The 21,129-nt window shown below is 44.7% G+C and overlaps 1 protein-coding gene across 4 annotated transcripts in view; it reads right to left on the bottom strand.

The window, feature by feature from the left end:
* CARD19 (caspase recruitment domain family member 19) overlaps nt 1-21,129 on the bottom strand; it is a 39,560-nt gene that overhangs the window by 7,695 nt on the left and 10,736 nt on the right. For 3 of the 4 annotated variants that reach the window (XM_044451271.1, XM_044451272.1, XM_044451270.1), the window contains exons 2-5: nt 12,152-12,294; nt 9,815-9,968; nt 3,169-3,228; nt 954-1,025 (exon numbers count right to left, since the gene is read on the bottom strand). In XM_044451271.1, the coding sequence (XP_044307206.1) occupies nt 954-1,025; nt 3,169-3,228; nt 9,815-9,968; nt 12,152-12,294 (429 nt within the window). The remainder of the gene's footprint in view (nt 1-953; nt 1,026-3,168; nt 3,229-9,814; nt 9,969-12,151; nt 12,295-21,129) is intronic. The other variant, XM_044451273.1, reaches the window with a different exon arrangement.

Here is a 21,129-nt window from a genome sequence, read left to right on the forward strand (position 1 = left end):
TGGGTTGGGGTAGGCTGTATTGAATATGAAATGCGTAATCTAGTATGAAATGATACAAAGTCACATAGTTTCTCTCTTTCATGGTGAAATGTTCCCAGTGATGAAGTAGAGAGAGTGTGCACCTGCATTCAGAAAAGCTGATTGTGGTATAGTCATCACAGAGCAAGCCATCAGACATCAGAACAAGCAGTCTGTTTTCACTTCTATCATCATTGGTGGCATACAGATAGGGACCAATGAGAAATGAATTTCAGCCCATTTTTATTAGGATTTTATCCAGTTCATACTTTTGGGCTGAATGCAGTTTCAGACACAAACTGCAACCAAAATGCATACATTTGCAAGCTTGCAGTGTGATTTGCGGGCCAAAAACATCATTCAACAATATACGTACGTTTGAATAAAAAAACAAAAATCCATCCTTTTGTTAAATGCACACAAATATACTTCAATCAATCAGAGAAGGAGTATGTTTCAAAAGTGAGCACAACTGCATTTAGAAAAATACATACTAATACATGGCTGTATTTTTATGTATTTTTTATTTGAAAGCCCCAAAGTTCATAATTGATATGGACACAAGTTGGAATGAACTTCGAGATGGAATTGGTGGAATTTCAGGGAGCCTGAGTTTTGCAGATTCACACATTTCTACAGACAGATGGAATCCATCAAAGAAGAGTCCTTTCTTGTTCTGTTTATATTTTCAGCCTCTAGATGACTTCAGAAGAGCTTGCCAGCCTTACCAAATGTGTAAGTGACTTCGGAAGAGCTTGCCACTGGAGTCTCACGGATCAGTCACATCTGAGAAGTTCCTTCTTTACCCATATATAGAACCTTTCAAACTATGTTTATGTCAAGAGAAATAGGCTTATACACCTACTTACTAAAACTATTTAGTAACTCAGAAAAAAAATAATTTTAATTGATTGTTTAATTAAAGCATTAATTACCTGGGTTGTAGCAATACATGAAGAAGGCTAAACCTGCAGCAACACTGAAGCAGGCAAGAAAAAATGTAGGACCTAGAGAAGAAAAGAGAAATCAGCCACTTATTAAAAGACCAGAGAAACTTAAAATTATATTTTTGAATTAATAGTTCATTGGCTGTTTTTCTTGCTACTATGCTTAACTACATTGATGTGAATGCAACCAGAATAATTATATTTGCATTGTGCTTCATGTACTATAATATGTAATCTCTAATTGCTGAAGTAATATTTTTTATTTGCAATTAATGTGATTATGAGTATGACTGCTTCTGTTTCTTGTAACTTGCCAGTCTTTTACATTTAATATTTGCAGGACAAAAAACAGAACATTTTCTGAGTTTTTACATGAAATAAATCTGGCTTTCCATTACGTACTTGCTTGAATATCAGATTATACAAGCAAACAGCCTCAATAATTGCCCTGTGGCAATCTGGGGTATCTCTGTGAGGACTGTACCAGTGGGTCCCTCATTTTCCATCCTGGTTTAGGAAAGATGAGAAGGAAGGCCTCCTGAGCAGCATGTGGCCTGCCGAGAGCTCCACTGCAGAACTCCAGAGGAGCACGCCTACTCTTCCAGCCCTCGTACCCCCCAACCGCAAAATGTTGGTGGTTTCCCAGTGTTTGCACTGCTTTCCTCCCATTTAAAAGACTGAAATGTCTCTCCTGGAGTTAGGCTTTTACTAGCAAATATTTACTAGCAAATATTGCTGATATTTTGGCCTCCTCCCCACGGGAATGAGGTCCCCAAGAGCTTCCCCACAGCGGAATTTGGCTTGCAGGCAGAAAGAGGTTCAACACCCCAGCAGCAGAGGCTGCTCCATAGAGACGGTTCCTTCTCCCTCCTCCTCCTGTCTTCTCCTCTATTATTTCAGGACAAAGAGTCAGAGCCACCTGCTGATCCTCATTTGCATGGAGGCTTTGCCCATGCTCCCACCTGCACCTAAAGCTTCTGCATATGCAGTGTAGGCTCCATGAAAACAGTGTAGGCTCCTTGAACAGAAGGCGCTCAGGGCAGGGTCAGCTGATGCAACCCAAGATGAGCCTGTGTCTTGTAGAAAACATGGGGATCACAGGTGAGAATGGAGAAAGAGTAAATGCCCAGCTGGCAGGAGGTCACGGGTACCTGGTCCTCTCCCTGCCTTCCTAAGATGCAGAAGAGGAGCCAAGGAGGGCCAGTGGTGGAACTTGGTGGAGCTGAGCAGGCATCTCAAATAGTCATTGCAGAGCTATTTTAAGATAATCTAATGTACATCTTTGTAAACCCCCATGTGCCACAAACAAACCCAGCAGCTAACAGTAATTGCAGGGAGAGGGAGATTTTTTTAAATTAAATTAAATAAAATTAAATTTTATTTATTTAAAGTATTCATATGCCATCCTGTCACGAAAGCCTCAGGATGGCTTACATAAATGAAACACAATAAAATAAAATATAACATGAATAAATTATCGACCCACACTGGCTGTAGTTAAAAACATACAGGACACAATATTAAAACTTATTAAAATATTGCTGAAATAAAAAGGTCTTAACCTGGCACCGAAAAACAAATAACGACGGCGCCAGGCGGACCTCTCTGGGGAGCGCATTCCATAGGCGGGGCGCCACTGCAGAGAAGGCCCTTCTCCAGGTATTTTCCCTCCTAATGTCTTTCACAGAGGGTTCCCGGTGGAGGGCTTCTGCTTAAATCTTAAGATTGGCTTAACCTTAACTTAAACGTTTTCATATGGAATCAGAACTTATTACAATATGTGCAAATGCTCAAAGCTGTCAATGCAAATGTGGCTTAGCAGGCTTTGCACCTGGAGTCCCACTGTGGTTAATATTTTGGTCATCGGGGTGCAGACCTTTGGGATATCCCCTGTGCAAGGACCCTAGAAATTAATGTGCTTTAGCACAGCACCCATTAATTCCAGGAGTATTAGCACAGATGGTGTGTATCCTAAATTGACCCCCCCTCAACACCTAGAAAATCTTGGATGTTATGACATCAGATTATCAATTTGGATAACCTAGGAACTACCATCCGGAAAATACATCTTTAATCTATTAAAATCAAAATATGTGTACACATCGAAGAATTTAAAATTGTCATGAAAACGATTATAGTAACATAATTATTTTCCCCTGTCCAATATTGATTCAGCCAGTAATACTTTATGCATGTTATTTACCCCTGTTATTTAGAATATATTTCTCCTTCTCAGGGTTTATCCCTGTGGGATCTGAGGTTTCTAGAAACAAAAGCAACACACCAAGAGTTAGTATTCAGTTGTATTCAGTCCAGCATACTCCGAAGCAAGTCATGCAAAGTGGAAGGAAAGGCGTTACTGGTGTTCAATGTAATATTCTTTGACGCAAAATTGCCACTGTCCCCTCCCCTCAACATTATGCTATGCCAGCCCTCAGACAAGGAAGGGCGGGAAGGCCTAAGTAGCCTACAGGCTTCGTGCCCTGACTCTCCCTGCCCCAATTTTAGCTAAATGATTTGCTTCTCCCAGAAGCCTTCACAAAACTATTGCTAAATGAGCCAAAGCAAAAGGTTGGGAGGCCTGCCATTCCCGAATTTTAGCACGGTGTGACGGTTTAGCTGTGGTTTGGTCCAGTGAACACAATCACAAAATAAATCGGAATCTGAGGCAAAATGCAGCTTCACCTTCTGTACCTCACAGTATATACAGAGCATCACTCCTTTCAGAAATGGCTCATCGTTCAGTTGGCAGGAAGCAACCCACAACTGGTGTGTGGCTGTTTCATTGCTGAAATCATGCGCTGATGCAGCTTCAAAGCATTCCCTCTTCCGTGGTGCAGGAGGCCACAACGCGCAGGGGCCCCACTGCACAGCTACAGGGGGAACCGCCCCTGAGTGGGGCCGAGGTCTGTGAGGACAGAGGTATGTTCTAGCGGAGCCGGAGTGGTGCTTCTGTCCAGGGGCCACATGTAATGCCAGGGTTGTTCTTGGGGATGACCTGCTAGTGGCAGGCAAAGGCAAAATGAGATGGGGCCAAGGCAATAGGACCAAATATCGCAAATTCCAGCATATTTTAGCTTCAGGTCCTTGCTGTCACTAGCTAACCTCAGGAGAAACATCTTGACCTTTTAGAATAAGGGAAACTGGGCAAACCTGGCAAACCACCAAACTGATGGTCAGGGGAAAGGGATGAGGTCTTCTCAGGAACCCCACAGATTTGGCCCATATCCCTGTGCTAGGGTGCCACTGATCACATGGTGATAATTCCAGTGAGGCTTTGTGTGAGCCCCAGGCCCAGCCAACACATCCCTGCAGCTGTGCACTGCAGGACAGACATCAAGGCATCTTCTGGAACTCCTTGTTCTTTACCATCGATCTTCTCACAAAGTACCTCTGAGAACTAGATGAGGCATCTTAGTTTAAATCCTATGTGGCATAATTGACCCCAGTGACAAGACCAAAAAGCAGAGGGAATACTGCAGAACTCCAGATTTGTCCCAGTTCAAGGATTTATAGGGCAAAATGCAACCAGCTTGTCTTACACAAGTGAAGAATTACAAGAGGCCAATCTATTTTACTTTCCACCCTGAAAAGGCTTTAATTACAGAAGGTGCCATTGTTTAAACAAATAGTAACTGACTGCAAAAAACATTTCTTTAACTATATTTATTTATTTATAGCCAATTCACAGTCTGTGGCATTTTCCATGCACTTTTCCCCTCAGTTCCACCTGCAGATAAATCTGCAGGCAGCCCTAAGCAGAGCAAGGGGAACGTTGCACACAGAGCTGAACTTCCCCTTTTCTTAAAGTCAAGCAGGTGGGACCCCTCACCTGTGAGCAGACTTTTCTACCTCACCACCGTTATTACTAGCAGCATGAGAAACAGGCTACCTAGCACGGCAAAGATAGACTCAGTTGCAACAATGGAAAACTCCATTTTCTTTGTATTTTCAATAAACTCATACGCAATGTACATGTGTCAAAATCATATACTCCTTAGCATTTGACACTCGCTTCAAATGCTGCAGATGTACAGCAGGACAAATGCCAGGTGTTTAGAATGAATTTGCCAGGTAAACATGGGTTTGGACTGCTGGCAAGAGGTTACAGCAACCTGAGACGACATCCTTTCCTCCTGCCTCGTTTCCTACACAAACTGCTCCCTCCAAACCCAGAGGAACCCCTTCTCCAACCTGCTACCTCCGGCCATTTTGGACTGGGACTCCACGGATCTCTGACTCTTGGCTGCGCTGGCTGGGGCTGATTTGAGCTGAAGCCCGTGAAAGCTGGACAGCACCAGGTTGGGGAAGTCTGACACAGGCATTGTGTAACTGAGAGGGAGACCCCGGGACTTCATGACTCACTCAACTCCAGCATGATGTGAGACTTGCACCAAATCACCATGCAAAGTTTTAGCAATTTGCAACATGTAGATGAGGAGGGGAGGGGGTCTGAAGCGTGAGTTTAGGGGGAAGCTGCTTCAACTTTAAAGGCAGCCCAAAGAGCATGTGGCTGACTGTTCCTTCTGCTTTGTTATTCAAGCCTGCTGAGCCACAGCTATGGATGGAATTAATTAACTTTTGTGTTCTCAGAAAGGCTAAAGAACAGAAGCTTTCCAGTACTGCATGATTAAGAAGGTCTGGAAAAAATCCTGGAAACTATGCAGGCTTTTGAAGACACGCATGCAACCACATTTGTCTCTTTTAGTAAAATGGAAATTGCACAAAAGCTGCAACAGACGAATGGCTTCTATTGGCCAAGGCCTGCGGCCTTCCATTTGCAAGCTGGGTTGTTAATATACTGAGTCAAGGATTCAAATTAGCTGACCCCTGTTGCTATGTTATGTTATGCATTTCTATACCACCCAGTAGCTGACACTCCCTTGGCAGTTCACAAGTTTCTCAGGCAGGACCATAATGCAATAGAACAACTGTAAAATGTATAATATTTCTAAAATGAGTAGGTCATACTAAAATTAGATACAATATCACCAATTTCTACATTAATCTTTCCATTGTACAATGAAATGCCTTAGGTGAAAATAGCTAGATATTTTACTACCACAAGTGATGAGGCTGATTACTATTTTGTCCCAATAATACTGTAGTGTTACAAAGTTATAACTGTATTCATGGTGCAAGCCTATGCATGTTTGTTCAAAAGTAAGTTCCATAAAGATCTGTGGAAGGTGATTGTCTATGACTGCATTCCAGCCTTCCCCAACCTGGTGCCTTCCAGATGTTTTGGACGGCCAGGGGATGCTGTGAATTGTAGTCTAATACATCTGGAGGATAAAAGGTCAGGGAAAGTTAATGAGACTTTACCGTGCATCTCCTCCATACCCAGATTACGCTCCACCGTGTTTAACAGGGCTTACTCCCTGAGCACTGAGCAAAGGACTGCAGCCTTGTAGCAGCTTCAGTGTACAAGGTGCTTTACAGCTGGGGCGCAGAATCTCTTTCAACAAGAAGGCTGCTTTTCCTTTCAGAGAAGGTTTCAGGGACCACATTCCAGTAACAGTGGGTTGCTGACAGCCAAGAGGGCAGAGACCCATAGCTGCAGTTGCAAGCAGTAAGGAAGTCTTAGGAGAGATTTCAACCTTTTAGAATGGAGGAAAAAAACTGCACAAAAGTCAAGAAACCAGAAAACAAGCCACCAAAATAAAATAAAATAAAATAAAATAAAATAAAATAAAATAAAAAAGGGGTGGGCCATCTGGGGAAATGTAGGAGGGCTGGAGTTTGAGGTTGTCCACTCCTGTTTACAGAGCCGCGTGAACAAAGGGTCAGTATCAGTGATGACATGCAGGGCCACTAGCAGTGAAAAAGCTAGTTTGATAGTGGAAATAATTGCATGGTGAGACTGAGAGCCAGTTTGAGACAAAGCAAATTTGGCTTCCAATCTCTGCTCAGGGTCTGCTCTTCGCACACTATTCTTATTTTAAGAGTGAATCTCAAACCATAAATCTACAAATGAGACAATTCATGTTTGGAAATACACCTGTTATCTGGATGCACATCTCAGACAGCTAAGAATGATTGCAGTTCCCTCTCTTGAGTCACACAGACCTGAGTCTGCTGACACAGAGAATGTGTGGAATAGCCTCCAAGCTCCTTTGACAGATCTGGGTAAGCCACTGGCTGGGTCTAAACAACTCCTCAAAGGATGTGTATCAGCTACGTGTGGACGGTCCTTTGGGGTGTGGGTTGCTGATGCTACAGAACCATGAGTCGTCATGCTGTCTGAACCCAGCTGTAGCTTGTTAATTATGAACAACCCATGAAGAGAACTCATAGTTTGTTTGGGTATGAAATGTGGGTTGTTCACCATGGTCTGCTATCTCTGCTGAGTTCAGACAGGATAAGCCACATTTCAGTAGCCACCTATGGTGCAATGACAACCCACATCCAACCCTTCAGCATGGGGAAGCATGCTGTCAAAAGCAAGCTACTTCCTTCTATCCTCCCTCCCTCTCAGTCCTGTCTGTCTCAGAGTTTTTGCTCCACTGAATTCCCTAGAAAGAAAAGGCAGGATACAAATATGATTATTATAATCTTATCAAATCAACAGAACACAAGGAAGGACAGTGCTGACACAAAGCTGCTGCCTAAACTGAACACTCAAAAAGTATAAAGGAAAAATAGTCCATCTATGATTCCTCCCTACTGCCTGCAGTGTGTCCCTTAGAAAACCCTACCTTAAAAATCAGTGCAGATTTCCCTTTCTGTACCGATAAATAAGATACCATGAATTGAGAAATCTAATGAATACTGATGTGCCTTCCTCTGGATACAGCTCAAAAGTGACACAGGCTGAACGCTTCAATTTGCCTGGACTTTAACCACAATCAAGGCCAGCCAAAGGTCTCACTGTGATCAGGATTTGACACTAGGTCCTTCCTGTGTAGGATGGAACTGGTCAGGCAGACATGATAATTAGCCAAGCTAAAAGGTGTATTCCTGTGCCTATTTAGACTTAAAAGAAAAAGAAAAAAGAGCCCTGCAACGCCCAGCATTTCCATCCCCACTGCTTTGTGTACAGGATGGAGGAGGGCCGTGGGCAGAGGTGCTACAGGTGCTCTGCATCCACGGTGGACTGACCCATTGCCGACACCGATGCGGCCAATGGAGGGGCATGTGCAAAGCCGGTGGGAGGCGGCTGTGGAGTCGCGCAGACAGGGCACGTGCGGAGAAGAGAGCTGCTCGCATACACCACTTGGATCAATCTTGAACTCCAAAGATTAGCTCGGTGACTGGAATGAAGACAGACCCAATACACATTTGAACTTCGCAAACCAATTCAATCTGATTCATGAGTTGACTGATAACACTGCGCTAATTTAATTCGAGCTAATTTAAATGTGGATATAATTGTGCTAGTTTTTGCCATGGCTACAAGGCAGAAGCAGTTTTGTCAAAGTAAGCTAGCTTTTTTGCAAAAAGTGCCAGAGGTATTTGTACCGGGATAGAAAGTAAGGTGAACTGCATGTGTAGGGGAGAGTGAGGGAGGTTCAAACTGTAACTTACCATGCAGTAGCTGCTTTAAAATGTGCTGTATGCATCACATGCGGACTCCAGCAATGTGGCAAGCCCGCCGTTAACATCGTATGCATTGATTCCCTGGAAGTCACGGAGGTTATATTACCAGCAACTACACATGCCCGCCCTCCATGCAGCCAGACCGATGACATCCTAGGTGCAAGGAACAGAACTGCTGCTCCACTACACTGCGCAAGATCTCTTTGGAGTTCAGCCAGTAGGATTAAGGGCGCAGTAAATATTTGCAAAAAGACAACATCTTCTAAATCAAGTGAGAGACTTATGGAAGTAAGTAATTCTAGTCTAGGCTATAACTGTTTATAACTGCTTGGTCGGAAGGCTTTCCATGCGTTGCTTTCCATTGAGTTGCTTTTTAACAAGAATTCTGGACGACTAGAATCTTACCTTTCACCAACTTTTACCAATGTAAGTTTTACCAAAGACTCTCACTGATCGTAACTGGCTGTCAGACTGAAATAGTAAGGGCGCAGTAAATATTTGCAAAAAGACAACATCTTCTAAATCAAGTGAGAGACTTATGGAAGTAAGTAATTCTAGTCTAGGCTATAACTGTTTATAACTGCTTGGTCGGAAGGCTTTCCATGCGTTGCTTTCCATTGAGTTGCTTTTTAACAAGAATTCTGGACGACTAGAATCTTACCTTTCACCAACTTTTACCAATGTAAGTTTTACCAAAGACTCTCACTGATCGTAACTGGCTGTCAGACTGAAATAGTATAGGTCTTCAAATACATGGCTAGCTGATTTGCAAATACATTTGCCTTTAAAAGTCAAATGGAACCCTGGAGACTGAAAAATCTAATGCTCTTCTGGAAAGTAAATCATCCACCATGTTTTTCCATGTGATTCACTCAGGACCAATCTAGATTAAAAACAGCCTTGCTTGGATTCTGTGTAAAACTGACCTAAATAGGTCATGGTAGGCATGTCATGAGTAGAGCTGGCTGGAGCCAGGGGTCTGACTAGATGGCCCAGGAAGCCCCTTCTGACTAGCTCTGTTTCTATGTTCTATGTTTCTAAATATCTGAAATCACTGGACACACACAGATCCAGGTACTAGACAACCAGTCAACCCCAAACTCTGATTCCAGAAGCTATTTTTCAACATTTGTAAAAGAAAACACAAAATAACTGTGTGGAGTCCAGAGCTGCTAAATTTTAAAAATGCCAAATCAGTGTGTAGCTTCAAATAAAGCAGATATAAACAAACACTTGGCTGACAGATCACACAGGCAGCTTTGAACATAATAACAAAGCGACTGAATAAAAGTGTTAACATCCCAACTTACTTAAAATTCTCCTGCTTGGCAAGTTGTTATACAGCTGCTGGGCATTGATCTGTAAAGCACGGTAAAATTCTTGACATGGTTTGTCACCCTGCTTCTGCAGGTGGGCTAAAAGGTTTGACAACCGACTATGAAGAGAAGATTTGGGATTCCGAAACTGCAGGAAAAAGCACTGATTACAAATACAATAAAAGAATTGAATCCAACTTTCAAATCAAGTAACAAAGATGACTTTAAGGCAGCCACTGTTTCACTTCAATGACATAAGAAAAAGTCCAAAGCTGGCTTTGTAGCATGTTTAAATGTACCGAACGCAGAGCATAAGATTTTATGCAAACTATGTAGGATGTTTTACTGATGTGACAGGCAGCTGTGGCCAAGGAAGACTAAATAACAGGATTTCTCCATCATCTAACACGGACCAGTCCACACTCCATTGAACAAACACACAGCAGTGATCAGTCATTATGTGCATGCATTAATAAGGACTAAATGGGCAAATAAGGAAACACCAAACATGAATCCTGCCACTTTGGCCTTAGGGACCAAGTATGGCGATTCCCTTGCACACAGACATACCAGCAGGGGAATGTCAAAGCACTGGGGCCTTGGGGCTGTGCAAAGGCAGGACCTCGCTCCAGGCTGCTTTTCTTCACATGAGCTCAACAGTGTTGTGGCACCAGAGAAAACCAGGGACTTGGCTGGCACCAGGAGGAGCTTCTCTTCCTCCTGCTGTTAGCTGAGTCTGTTTCTCTCTGCTGGAAGAAAGTGTGGAGCTCCATGCCTCTCCTAGCACAGAAAATGAGAGACAGAGAGAATATGGAGGTGATGATTTCAGAGAACGGTGAATGGCACTTCCCTCAATATGACTTCATACCCAGTATGTCATCTGGCTCACGGTGGGCCTGGCAGTCTGGCCAGCTGGCCTCCCATCTCAAAAGGGTACTTCACCTCCATCCTACACGTTCCCCACTTCCTGATTTGACAGAAATCCCCAGATACATAAAGAACAACTTAACAGGATGCTCACTGAACTTGCTCACAACGAGAATTTAAAATCCCAGCCAACGCATCCATCACAAGCATTCGAATGTGGAAGTGCAGAAAGGTTTAACTGAATGGGTAACAGTTCTATTTGGGATATAATTGCTATTTCATTAGTATTAAAAACTATGCAAATATGTATGAGTATAAACAAGACATAATTGTATTTAGTGGGATAACCAGATGTTTGGATTGCACACAAAGGGTGCTCTGTCAATATGAACTGAACCCATGGAAATGCGAATGGCAGTTTCAGAACAAACACGGTGGGTGTTCTATTCACAGTACTTTGAGACTTGGGATTGTCAACCTTGATTTTTTTCCTGGCAGAGTACAAAGTAGTCTTGAGTGTGCTGGGAGTGGCAGGCCTCACTTTTGGTCTATGTATGCCCAGGATTGCACCCTTTCTTTAAGGTGCTAAGGTACAGATCTGTGATTCAGCACATGGATCTCCCTCCTACATCAAATTACACAGGACTTGCTCTTAAATGGTCCTATGCATGCTTATTTGGGAGCCAGAACAACTAGGCTTAGTGCAACTTGACTAGGCCTGGACTATCCAAATGAAGAAGCAAATTCCAAGATCTGTAAAATGGGGTAAATAAGTTCTGGGAGATCTTCCACTTGTTTTGTCCTTTAAGTATACGCTGCACATGAGGCTCTAAGCCAGGGGTCTCAAACTCGCGGCCCGTGGGCCAATTGCCGGGACGGGTGGGGCACGGGGGAGGGGTCTTGCGGCCTTCAAAGCGCCGGCCTCCAGGAGCGACACGGGATGAGCAGCCCACCACCACCACGGTGGTGGAATACTTGATGCAGCCCAGCCTCACCCAGACTCTATTTCCAGCGGCCCCCAGGTAAGTTGAGTTTGAGACCCCTGCTCTAAACTGTAATTTGTGGCATGATTCACTTCCTGCTCTGCTGCATTTTGACTGAGTTCACCAGAATTTTAAACTTGAATGGGTAAAGCAAAAGTAGAGGGGAGGAATGCTGATATCATGTGTGGACAAGATTTTAAATAGGGACAACAGATGTATGTATACCTTGACTGGGCAGAGAAAGGTTTTACTTCAGTCTTCACCCTCAGATCCACCAGAATTCACTGCTTTTTGCCCCCCTGAAGTGGGAGTGGAGAAATTTGGATCTTCTAGGCACCACTGCCACTATCCCAAACCAATAAGAAAACTTTACAAATTGGTGACCCTAATCTTGTCAAATGAGTGACCTACAGCACATGATCGATGTCCAGTGAAAATTAACATATATCTGTAATAAGATATATCTTCATTTTTCAATTACCTTTTCAGCTTCTTTATTGGTGAGAATTTGGGGGTAAACTCTGTTTAGCTGAAGGATAATTTTGTCAACCAGCTGCTCATTCAGTCTGCCATTGCTCGTTAGAAAAGCTGTGTCCTGCCGTAAACGATCGCAGTAAGTCTGATCTGCAAAACAGAAATGGCACTCTTGTAAACAAACCGCCATTATCACACGGAATGACTCAAGTTAGGTGCCACATAAACCACTTTCAGTTCTGAAGCTTTCACACCAGGACATGACTTCCCACGCACTGTCAACCTTCGGGCACATCTTGCAAGCAGTGTAAATGCACGCAGCCTTAGAGAGGCTGCCCTCCTGAGAGGAGGAGAACACAAATGTTAATGAATACTTGGCTTACCTACCACATTTTTCAGCCATTCGGAGTGCTACAGATACAACCTGCAAACCAGATCTGTATCGTTATGGTATTTATTATGCAATGTACTCACCTGCCTCCAAAGAGCTCAGAGTGGCATGCACAATTCTCCCCACACCTATTATTTGTCACAGCAACCCTGTGAGGTACGCCAGTCTGGGCACTGCAGATTAAATGCTCTTAGCTACACTGCACTGGATCCCATCACCATATCAGAGATGGAGGCTAAAGATGCAAGGTAGGAACTTGCCAGGCCACCTGAGAATTTCAAGGCTAAAGTAAGCTTCCTAATTCACACGTGTAAGCACTATGCTATACCAGAACTCTTAGGTGGTGTGTGTGTGTGTGTGTGTGTGTGAGTGTGTAAGTGGGCCTTGTCTATTTCTGCCAACACAGTAGCTGCTACTAATGCACTGCAGACCACAAATGAGTTACGGTTCACTGCAAACAAAGCTCCTGGGCTGGAAGAGATTTCTAAAATCTCCACTAATGCAGAAATATGTGTCCTGCAAGCTGCTCAAAGCCAAAGTAAAAGGTGTTTGTTCTTTTAATAGCTGCTTGGCCAATGGGGTTAGAAGGCCCATAGAAGCACCCCTTTTCCCCAGGATTTGGCACAGAGGGGTGGTTTTCAGCAAGAATACTGCGTGGACAAGGCCCCTGTTCCCACTGTGGGCTTTAACAGGGATGGGCAAATAAATGACATTACAAATCACCAGGAGTCCTTGAACACAATCTTATCCCATGCCCAATTCCCATTCACCATTTCTTCCTACACTGCAGAAACATGAAACTTGCAAAAACTGAGCAAATATCAAACAGGAAATTTGTACAAGTTTCCTCAAACTTCCATGGTTTTTCTCCATAGTCTAAAGCAGGTCTGATTCAGACCACAGAGGGAATTTGTGCAACTTAACATGCCTGTGCAAATCACACTGGGAACCTGGAGATAAATGTATGTGAACATGCCTCCAACTATCTGCAAATATTTCTGGTCAACACAGCCTTACACTCAGGGTTTGAATGGGGCATCCTCATGTGTTTTACAAACAGAAATGAAATCACATACATCTCTAGTATGTAATGGTGATGGAAATTCTGTGCATGTACATGCACACACAAAACTTTGAAATCACACACTGACAAAACACCAACTTTGAAAAATGAAAAGATGGAGAAGAGCTGCACCTAAGAGAGGTGGACAAAGGGATGGTGCATACAAACAGGAAGGAAAATATATAGGAAGAAGCCTGGATACCCCTGAGGGCCTGTTCATGCTTAGGAGATTGTCCAAAATTACATTTGGACTGCATTTAGCTGAAAAGACACCGGAAAATAATGTGGGCATGATCAAATTCTATATATCTCCCCTCAAATCCTATCCACGAAAAAGGAAACTGTGCTCTGCTTTGACCTCAGAACAATTTCAATTTGGTATTTTATTGCTGCATAGTCGACTGTGAGATTGTCTCCTAATCAGTGCTTCAAAATCCAGAGATTCCTGCAATAAAAAGAGTGTGGGATGGCCTTAACAGAGAAAGATTTTGCCATTCTGCTTTCAACATTTTATCGCCTTCAGATTCTACATCCTTTCTTTCAGTGTAATTTTCCATAGGGCCAAAAATGTATTCATAAAACCTCCCATAATGATTGTAATAAGTTAGGGTTCTTTGAAGCCTGAGTCATTCCCATTAAAATAAACCAAGCTATTTTCTGAAACTGCACAAGTTTTCCAAGTGCATAAACTCCACTGGAACTGCTGGCAAAAGTCACCTGGAGGTCTAAGCTGAACTGTCCGCAGAATGTAGATGTTATCTAGCAGTACTCCATGTTTCCATCTACACACCAGCAGAAATGGGGGGAACTCAAACCAGCAATTGGAGGCTGTTTGAGGGCTGAACAGGTGCAACCTTAATCCAAGCAAGACAGATTCCAATGGGTTTGGAAACCAACTAATCTGAATGGAGATCCACAACTGCTCTGGGACAGGGTTGTACTCCTCTTAAAAGAGAAAGCACATAATTTGGGAGTCCTCTTGGACTCTGAACTGACTGGACAGGTGAAGGACAAGTGGCATAAGTGAGGAGGGGGGTGTTTTACCAGCTGAGGTTGGAATGTACAGAGGTTGCAGCCCAATCCAGAGAGGATGGGCCCTGACTCAGCATCTGTGCGCCAGGGTGGGTCACTGACCGGGCTGCCTTCAAGGACAGTTCAGGAACTTCTGCTGATGAAGGATGCAGGCACCTGAATGCTGAGCTGATCAGATGGCGCCATATGTGGCTGCTGCGTTGGTTAGTGCATTTCTGAGCCCATACGCAGCTGCGGCGTTGGTTAGTGCAGTTCTCAGTGCATTTCTGAGCCTCGTTTCAGGTTTTGTTTTTGATCATTAATGCTAGAAATGGTTTGGAATCAAATTGCCTGAAGCACCACGTTCACCCACATGAGTCTGCCTACCCCTTGAGATCAATAATACAGGCCCTTCTTGATTGTCCACCTGAGGGATAGTATTGGGGCATGTCTATATGAGAGGATTTTTTCTGTAGTGGTCTCACACCTCTGCAATAGGCTACTATCAGGGATACACCAGGCCCCCTACTGCAGCCTTTTAAGGCAGCCTTGAAAACCTGGTTCACTTCAGCTTTCCCCAGTTATGTTGCAGTAGATCATGGGTCCTCAAACTAAGGCCCGCGGGCTGGATCCAGACCGCCATGCCCATTTAACTGGCCCACCCCACAGGTTTTGCACCTGCCGGGTGTGCGCGGGCACGCAGCTTGCTTGCAAGGAGGTTGTTTGGGACTAGCTCGGGACAAACTATCTGCTTGTGAGCAAGCCGGCGTCTCGCCATGTGCGCCCCCTCCGTCCCCGCCTCACTTGCGCATCCCCACCCCCTCACCGGCCCGCGCCCCCCCCACTAGCACCACCTTGGTGGCCTGTGCCCACCGCTGGCACCTGTCAACTGGCCCCCTTTAGAAAAAGTTTGAGGACCCCTGCTGTAGATGATTTTATTGCTGTGTCTGTTGTTCATGAATTTTATATTCTTTTATTACTGGATCAGAATATTTCTTTGTGTATAAACTCACTGGGAGTGGCCTTACCCTGAAAGGAACGGAGGCCTAGAAATATTTTAAATACATAAATGAAAGCACCATCTGAGGGGCCTTGGGATCCTGAGGACTGTCTCTCTGAGACACAGAGTTACAACTTCAGAGATGGAGGGTGAGCTCTGGCCTTGGAAAGAGGATGGAGAAAGGGCAGTCTGCCAGGAGGCATGATGGGAATGGGAGGGCAGAGGCCATGAACTCTCTTGGCTTTCATCCTTGTGCCCAGCAGCCAACTTAGATGCAGAAGCCTGGCTAGTGAAAAAGGCAGTAGAGGATTATGGAGAGGCCAAAATAACTTCTGCTGCTCACCCTGCCGAGCTGGCAGCAACCTGGGGGACCCTGGCTGTTTTTTGACGCCTCCAAGATCAAGCCATCAATCATTTGGGCAGCAGCTTTGCAGAATTATGCCTTTACTGTTTCTAAGGACAAGCAATACTTTGCTTCCACACTGTCTTGGTGTAACTCGATAAACACAAGTGCGTTACCATAGAACAAACAGCAGAACGTAAAGAGGCCCGTACTGCTTCAGACCAGCTTAAGCTGAGATCCCAGTAGTCTGCTTGTACTAAACATTGCAAAGCCCATTCCCTCCACTGGGAGAAATTCTTTCTGAAGGGCCCTTTTAACCACCCTAAATAATTTGGTGTCATCAACCAATTTGGCCATCTTGCTGCTCACCCCTAATGCCAGATCATTTATCAACCAGTTAAAAAGCACCAATTGCAACCCAGATCCTTGGGAGACTCCACTCTTTACTTTCCTCCATTGCAAGCACTGACTGTGTGCTCCTGCCCTCTGCTTCCTGTTCTTTAATTAGTTCCATAAGGGAACTTTATACTTATAATTGCTACATTTTCTAATGTGTCTTTGATGGGAGACTTTATCAAAAGCCATTTGAAATCCACATAAATAAGGGCTATGGAAATTGCATTTCTGCCACGACTGGAACATAAACGTGTCTGCCCTACTTGAGGCTGAGGAGAGTTTTACTTGCAACTGCGGTTCTTCGAGTGGTCATTCATGCACTGACACACTCACTCCCTTAGCCCAGATTTCTAAGGGAAGCCCAAAGGCAGGCTATGAATGCGGTATGAAATCAGGGAGGCACCCAAAGGAGGAAATGTCAGAGCAGCATGTGACTTCAGCTGGCCATCATGATCTCGATGACTCACAGACAGGGCCTGATGTGCTTGTGCAGAGCAGCACTCAGGATATTCTAGGGCTAAACTTTTAAAGAGCCCATCCCTTCCACTACACATGCTCCAGGTGTAGTACCTGCCTGCCTTTCAATTCCACCTCACAACAAGAAAAGTAGAAAAACGTCATTTCTTCTCTCCTTTCTTTTTTTCCTGCCCTCTGAGACACCAAGCTGAGTATTCTTCTTCAATCTTCTACCCTATTTCCTCTGAGCTCCTTCTCCTTTCTTCCTTCGCCCCTCGGGACGGCTTCAAAAGTGCTTCCACTGCAGCGGGAAGAAAGCAGCATCATGGCATTGACCTGGAACGGAGATGCAGGCAGCAGGCATTCCTGGCACATGCACAGAGGGAGAGGCTGGGGCTCCCACCAGAGTGTTCCGAATGCTGTTCTGCAGAGGCACATCAACCCCTATCTGTGAGTCACAGAGATCATGATGACGAGCTGAAGACCCCATTGCAATAACGTTTTCTCCTCTGCACGCCTCCCTGATTTCATACTGCATTCCTATCCCGGCTATGGGCTTCCCTTAGCACTCTGGCTGGCCACTGCAGGAACAGAAAGATGGATTAGAAAGGCCTGATCTAGAAACACAGAATCAGAGTGAGTCAGAAGGGGCCTCCCACACCATCTAATCTGACCCATGGCTCCAGACGGCTTGGCTCATGACATGCCTACCGGTGCATGTCCAGACTATCCTCGAACACCCTCACTGACGGGGCCTCAACCACCTCCTGTGGAAGCCCATTCCACACCCTCGGGGTCCTGACTGTCAGGAAGTACATCCTGGCATTCATATTGAACCTTGGTTCCCTGAGCTTTGCTCCATCTCGACCTGATCTGATCTAGCAGGGTTCTTCCTATGTTCTTAACTCGTTGCACACTCTTTCCTAGGAAAACCACTGAGCACAGAAAAGCCTATTTTTAGGGAAACATGCACAAGTTTACAGGGAAAATGTAGAGGAACTGTGCAAGGCAAAAATGCAAGGCATTCTCTTTGTTCTCTCAACATCCAGTGCTGCTCATGCAACATGCAACAGCATATAACAACGAAGAAAAGTTACATCAGTTTGTCTTTTCCAAGAACACATTTAGGAAAACTGGGATCATGCCTATAGTTGCAGCTCCCTAAATTATGCCTCTAAACAATTGCTATCATTATCTGATGCTTTGTGCTGATGGATAAAAACCCTGCATTTTAGGCAGCTGAGATAAATATGCAATGTAAGCTTTTTTGGGCTTTTAGATGAGCTTTTTAATTTTCTTCAATCAACAGCAAATGTGAGATAACTTTGCATACAGTAATGGGAATACTCCTCTGTTTCCCCATATATAGTATGTCTCTCCTGTCAGCCCCATCATCACTGCCACCACGCATACACCCAATTCTGTTGTAAATTCAGCCAGCTCAATTTCCTGACAGGCTCAGTTTGAAAGTGTTAATTTGATCTTTGTAACTTAAAGGTGTATTTATGGAAAAGCTAGCCTGGATACTCTTACAAAACATAATTAAAGTTATACATTATGTTTATCCAGATCAGATCCAATGGCATGTCCTGTTTACATGTATATTGGATAACTAACGTAGTAGTAGTAGTTGTTTTTACCACATATTTACCTTTTTCCCTGTTGCAAGGAGGGACTGCATTCATTCTTGAGACTTCTGCTACCAATTTTACCCAAATCATCTTTTTTTCTAACACGCACATCCTGCTCTAACATTTATCATTATTTCACCAGTATGTACTCCTGAAGAGCTCACAAACATCACAATTTGAGGATGCCAAAGACAGTGCTCCTAATAGTATTTGTATTTGTATCCTGCCTTCTTCCAGGAAGCTCTGAGTTATGCTTGTATGTAGTCCTCCCTCCTTTACAAATGAAGTTCCCAACAACGCTGTGAGATAAGTTAGACAAGAAGTGAGTGACCAGCTCACAGGATGGATTGGATATTCAAACATGGGGCCCCCTCATCCTAATCTTTCCCTCTCTGACCACTAAATCACACTAGTTCACCACTATATCAAGCAGTGGGCGCTTTCAGCCTTCTGGGAACTGTTTCCTTACTGACCTGAACCCTGCTTGGTCATCCTCTCTCCCCACTATGGAGGGGACTTTCTCACATGCATTTCTAATTGCCCAGAGAAAACAACGCAGCAACTGGGCCTTGCTTTGTGCTTGGGCCAGCTTTACTCTGCCCGGGCAGAATGTGAGCGAGCTCGTTTCCCTGTGCTTTTCCACTGCCTTCTCTCTACAAGGCACCCAGCTCTTCTGACTAGAGAGCTCGGCCTCCAGCCTCTCCAAGCTAGACTCAGCCCCTGACGGACTGCATCGTTTCCTAGAGCAGAAAGAAGCCTGCAACCTGGAACAGCAAATTGCAACCAAAAAGACAATATCACAGTGTGTGTGTGTGTGGGGGGGGGGCGGTTGTGGAGTGTCTCTTTAAGGAAGACCCACAGCTCGAGTTTCATAAGTAAGGCAGCTGGGGGAGAAACATCATTTGCATTCAGGTGTCTGTTGGAGGCAGTGGGGCAGGAAGCAAGTGGGGCCAGTTTGGGAGCACTGCAGAGTAGAAGGTGCTGTGGCCGTGAGGGGTGTCCATACGGGTTGCAAGGACAGCAGGCCTGAGCTCTTTGTGCTCTTTGCTTTTCCAGTCCTCCCCTGCCTCCGCCTCCGCTGGTTCAGCAAGAGCAACCCTGGAGGCAGCAGTCCTTCAAGTATGGAGGGGTTGCTCATGAACGCTGATGAGCTAATGGAAAGTGGTGGGTTGTGGAAGGCCTGGCTCATGATACCAAAGCCTAGTTGGATGAAGAGGGAGGTATTACTTCTCCCCAAAGTGTCTTCCTGGTTAACTTTTCCAGCATTGAGTTCGACTTGGGTACAGGAAGGGTGGTTAGGGTAGCCCTGGTCTCAAAGGATTTCACCCCTCTGCTTGCCATGGATAATGGAACTCTGGACTACATGTTACCTCTGCAGGGCTGTAGGCCTGTGACTGAGTTGGAGATTACTGGGGCTCCTTTCTGCAGCGACTTGATGCCCCTGACCCCACTTCCTGAGCCTAGACCAAGTGCCTTGGCTGTGGTCTTGAGTGGCTAGGGCATACGGGGAGAGAAACCCTTCTCCCTGGAGCTCCCTGCTGCCAGCCCTTCTCCTGGAGTTGCGTAGGAGAAGGAAAAATACATTTATTATAAATATTTTAAAAGCTTTTACAGCACTCTAAGAAAAAAAGAAGCTGCAATTAAATAGAAAGCATTCATCTGCACAGGTTCCAAAACTTCTCCGAATGACAATCACTAGAAAGCATGTCACAAGCTGCCACCTCCTTGTTCTGGGAGGGAGCCAAGGTCCAGCTGGGCCCTCCCTGTGAAAGAAGCCACCATTCAATGTCCTTTTCTCAGGGCTGACCCATGAGCACGCCTCTCCGGAGGAGCACATAAATCTAAGGAGGAGATTCCATGAAGCCAGCTCCCGTGAAGGGGGCTTGGCAGAATAAACCAGGCATGGGAGGGCAGCTCTGATGTGATCATCCATCCCCAGCAACTGATGAATACAGATGCTCTTCCAAGGCCTTTGGGGAACCTTTCTACAGGCTTAGATCATGGACTGATTGCTCTGGATGAGGGGATGACCCTGTGATTGATAAAATCGCTCCCAAACGTCCTCGATCCAGTTTTATAGCTGTGTCAGCTCTTTCATATTCTGAGGAGCTGAAGACAATAAATGGCAGGACAAACCTTACACTAAGAATGCCACAGGCAAAAGAAGCATAATAAAGCAACCTCCCATTTTACTCTGTGGCCAGATGGCCAGCAGGAGGGCAAAATGAAAGCCTTTCCCTCCACTCAGAGGGATGCTCAGGCATGGGGGGAAATGTGTGTGCAGAGGGGTATGCCCCAGCTGGGTCATACGAGATGCCCACTCTTCCTCTAAATTCTTTGGGTCCAGATTTGTTTCCATTTATATCTGCCAAGTCCCAATTCTAGGCATCCAAGAATTACCCAAATATTCTAGGCAGCCCTAAAGTCCCCACAATTAAGTCAGAACCTTGCACAGATAGTGCTATTTGGCTTAATTGTTAAGGTTCATTTTGTTGTTCTTTCATTTTTGTATCACTTTTATTTTAACTGACTTCACGCAATATGCTACAATACAGTGGCTTATAAGCCACTCTGGCTAGTGTGTCATCTAAACCCATGATGAATTTGTCACAGTGGCTTAAGGCGGTCCTCCAGGACCAGGAGTTTAATGGCATAAAATGGGACATGTCAGCTGTTTCAACAGGCCTAGTTTTT

This window comes from Varanus komodoensis, unplaced genomic scaffold, assembly GCF_004798865.1.
Source record: "Varanus komodoensis strain SLA01 unplaced genomic scaffold, ASM479886v1 scaffold6_2, whole genome shotgun sequence".
NCBI lineage: Eukaryota > Metazoa > Chordata > Lepidosauria > Squamata > Varanidae > Varanus > Varanus komodoensis.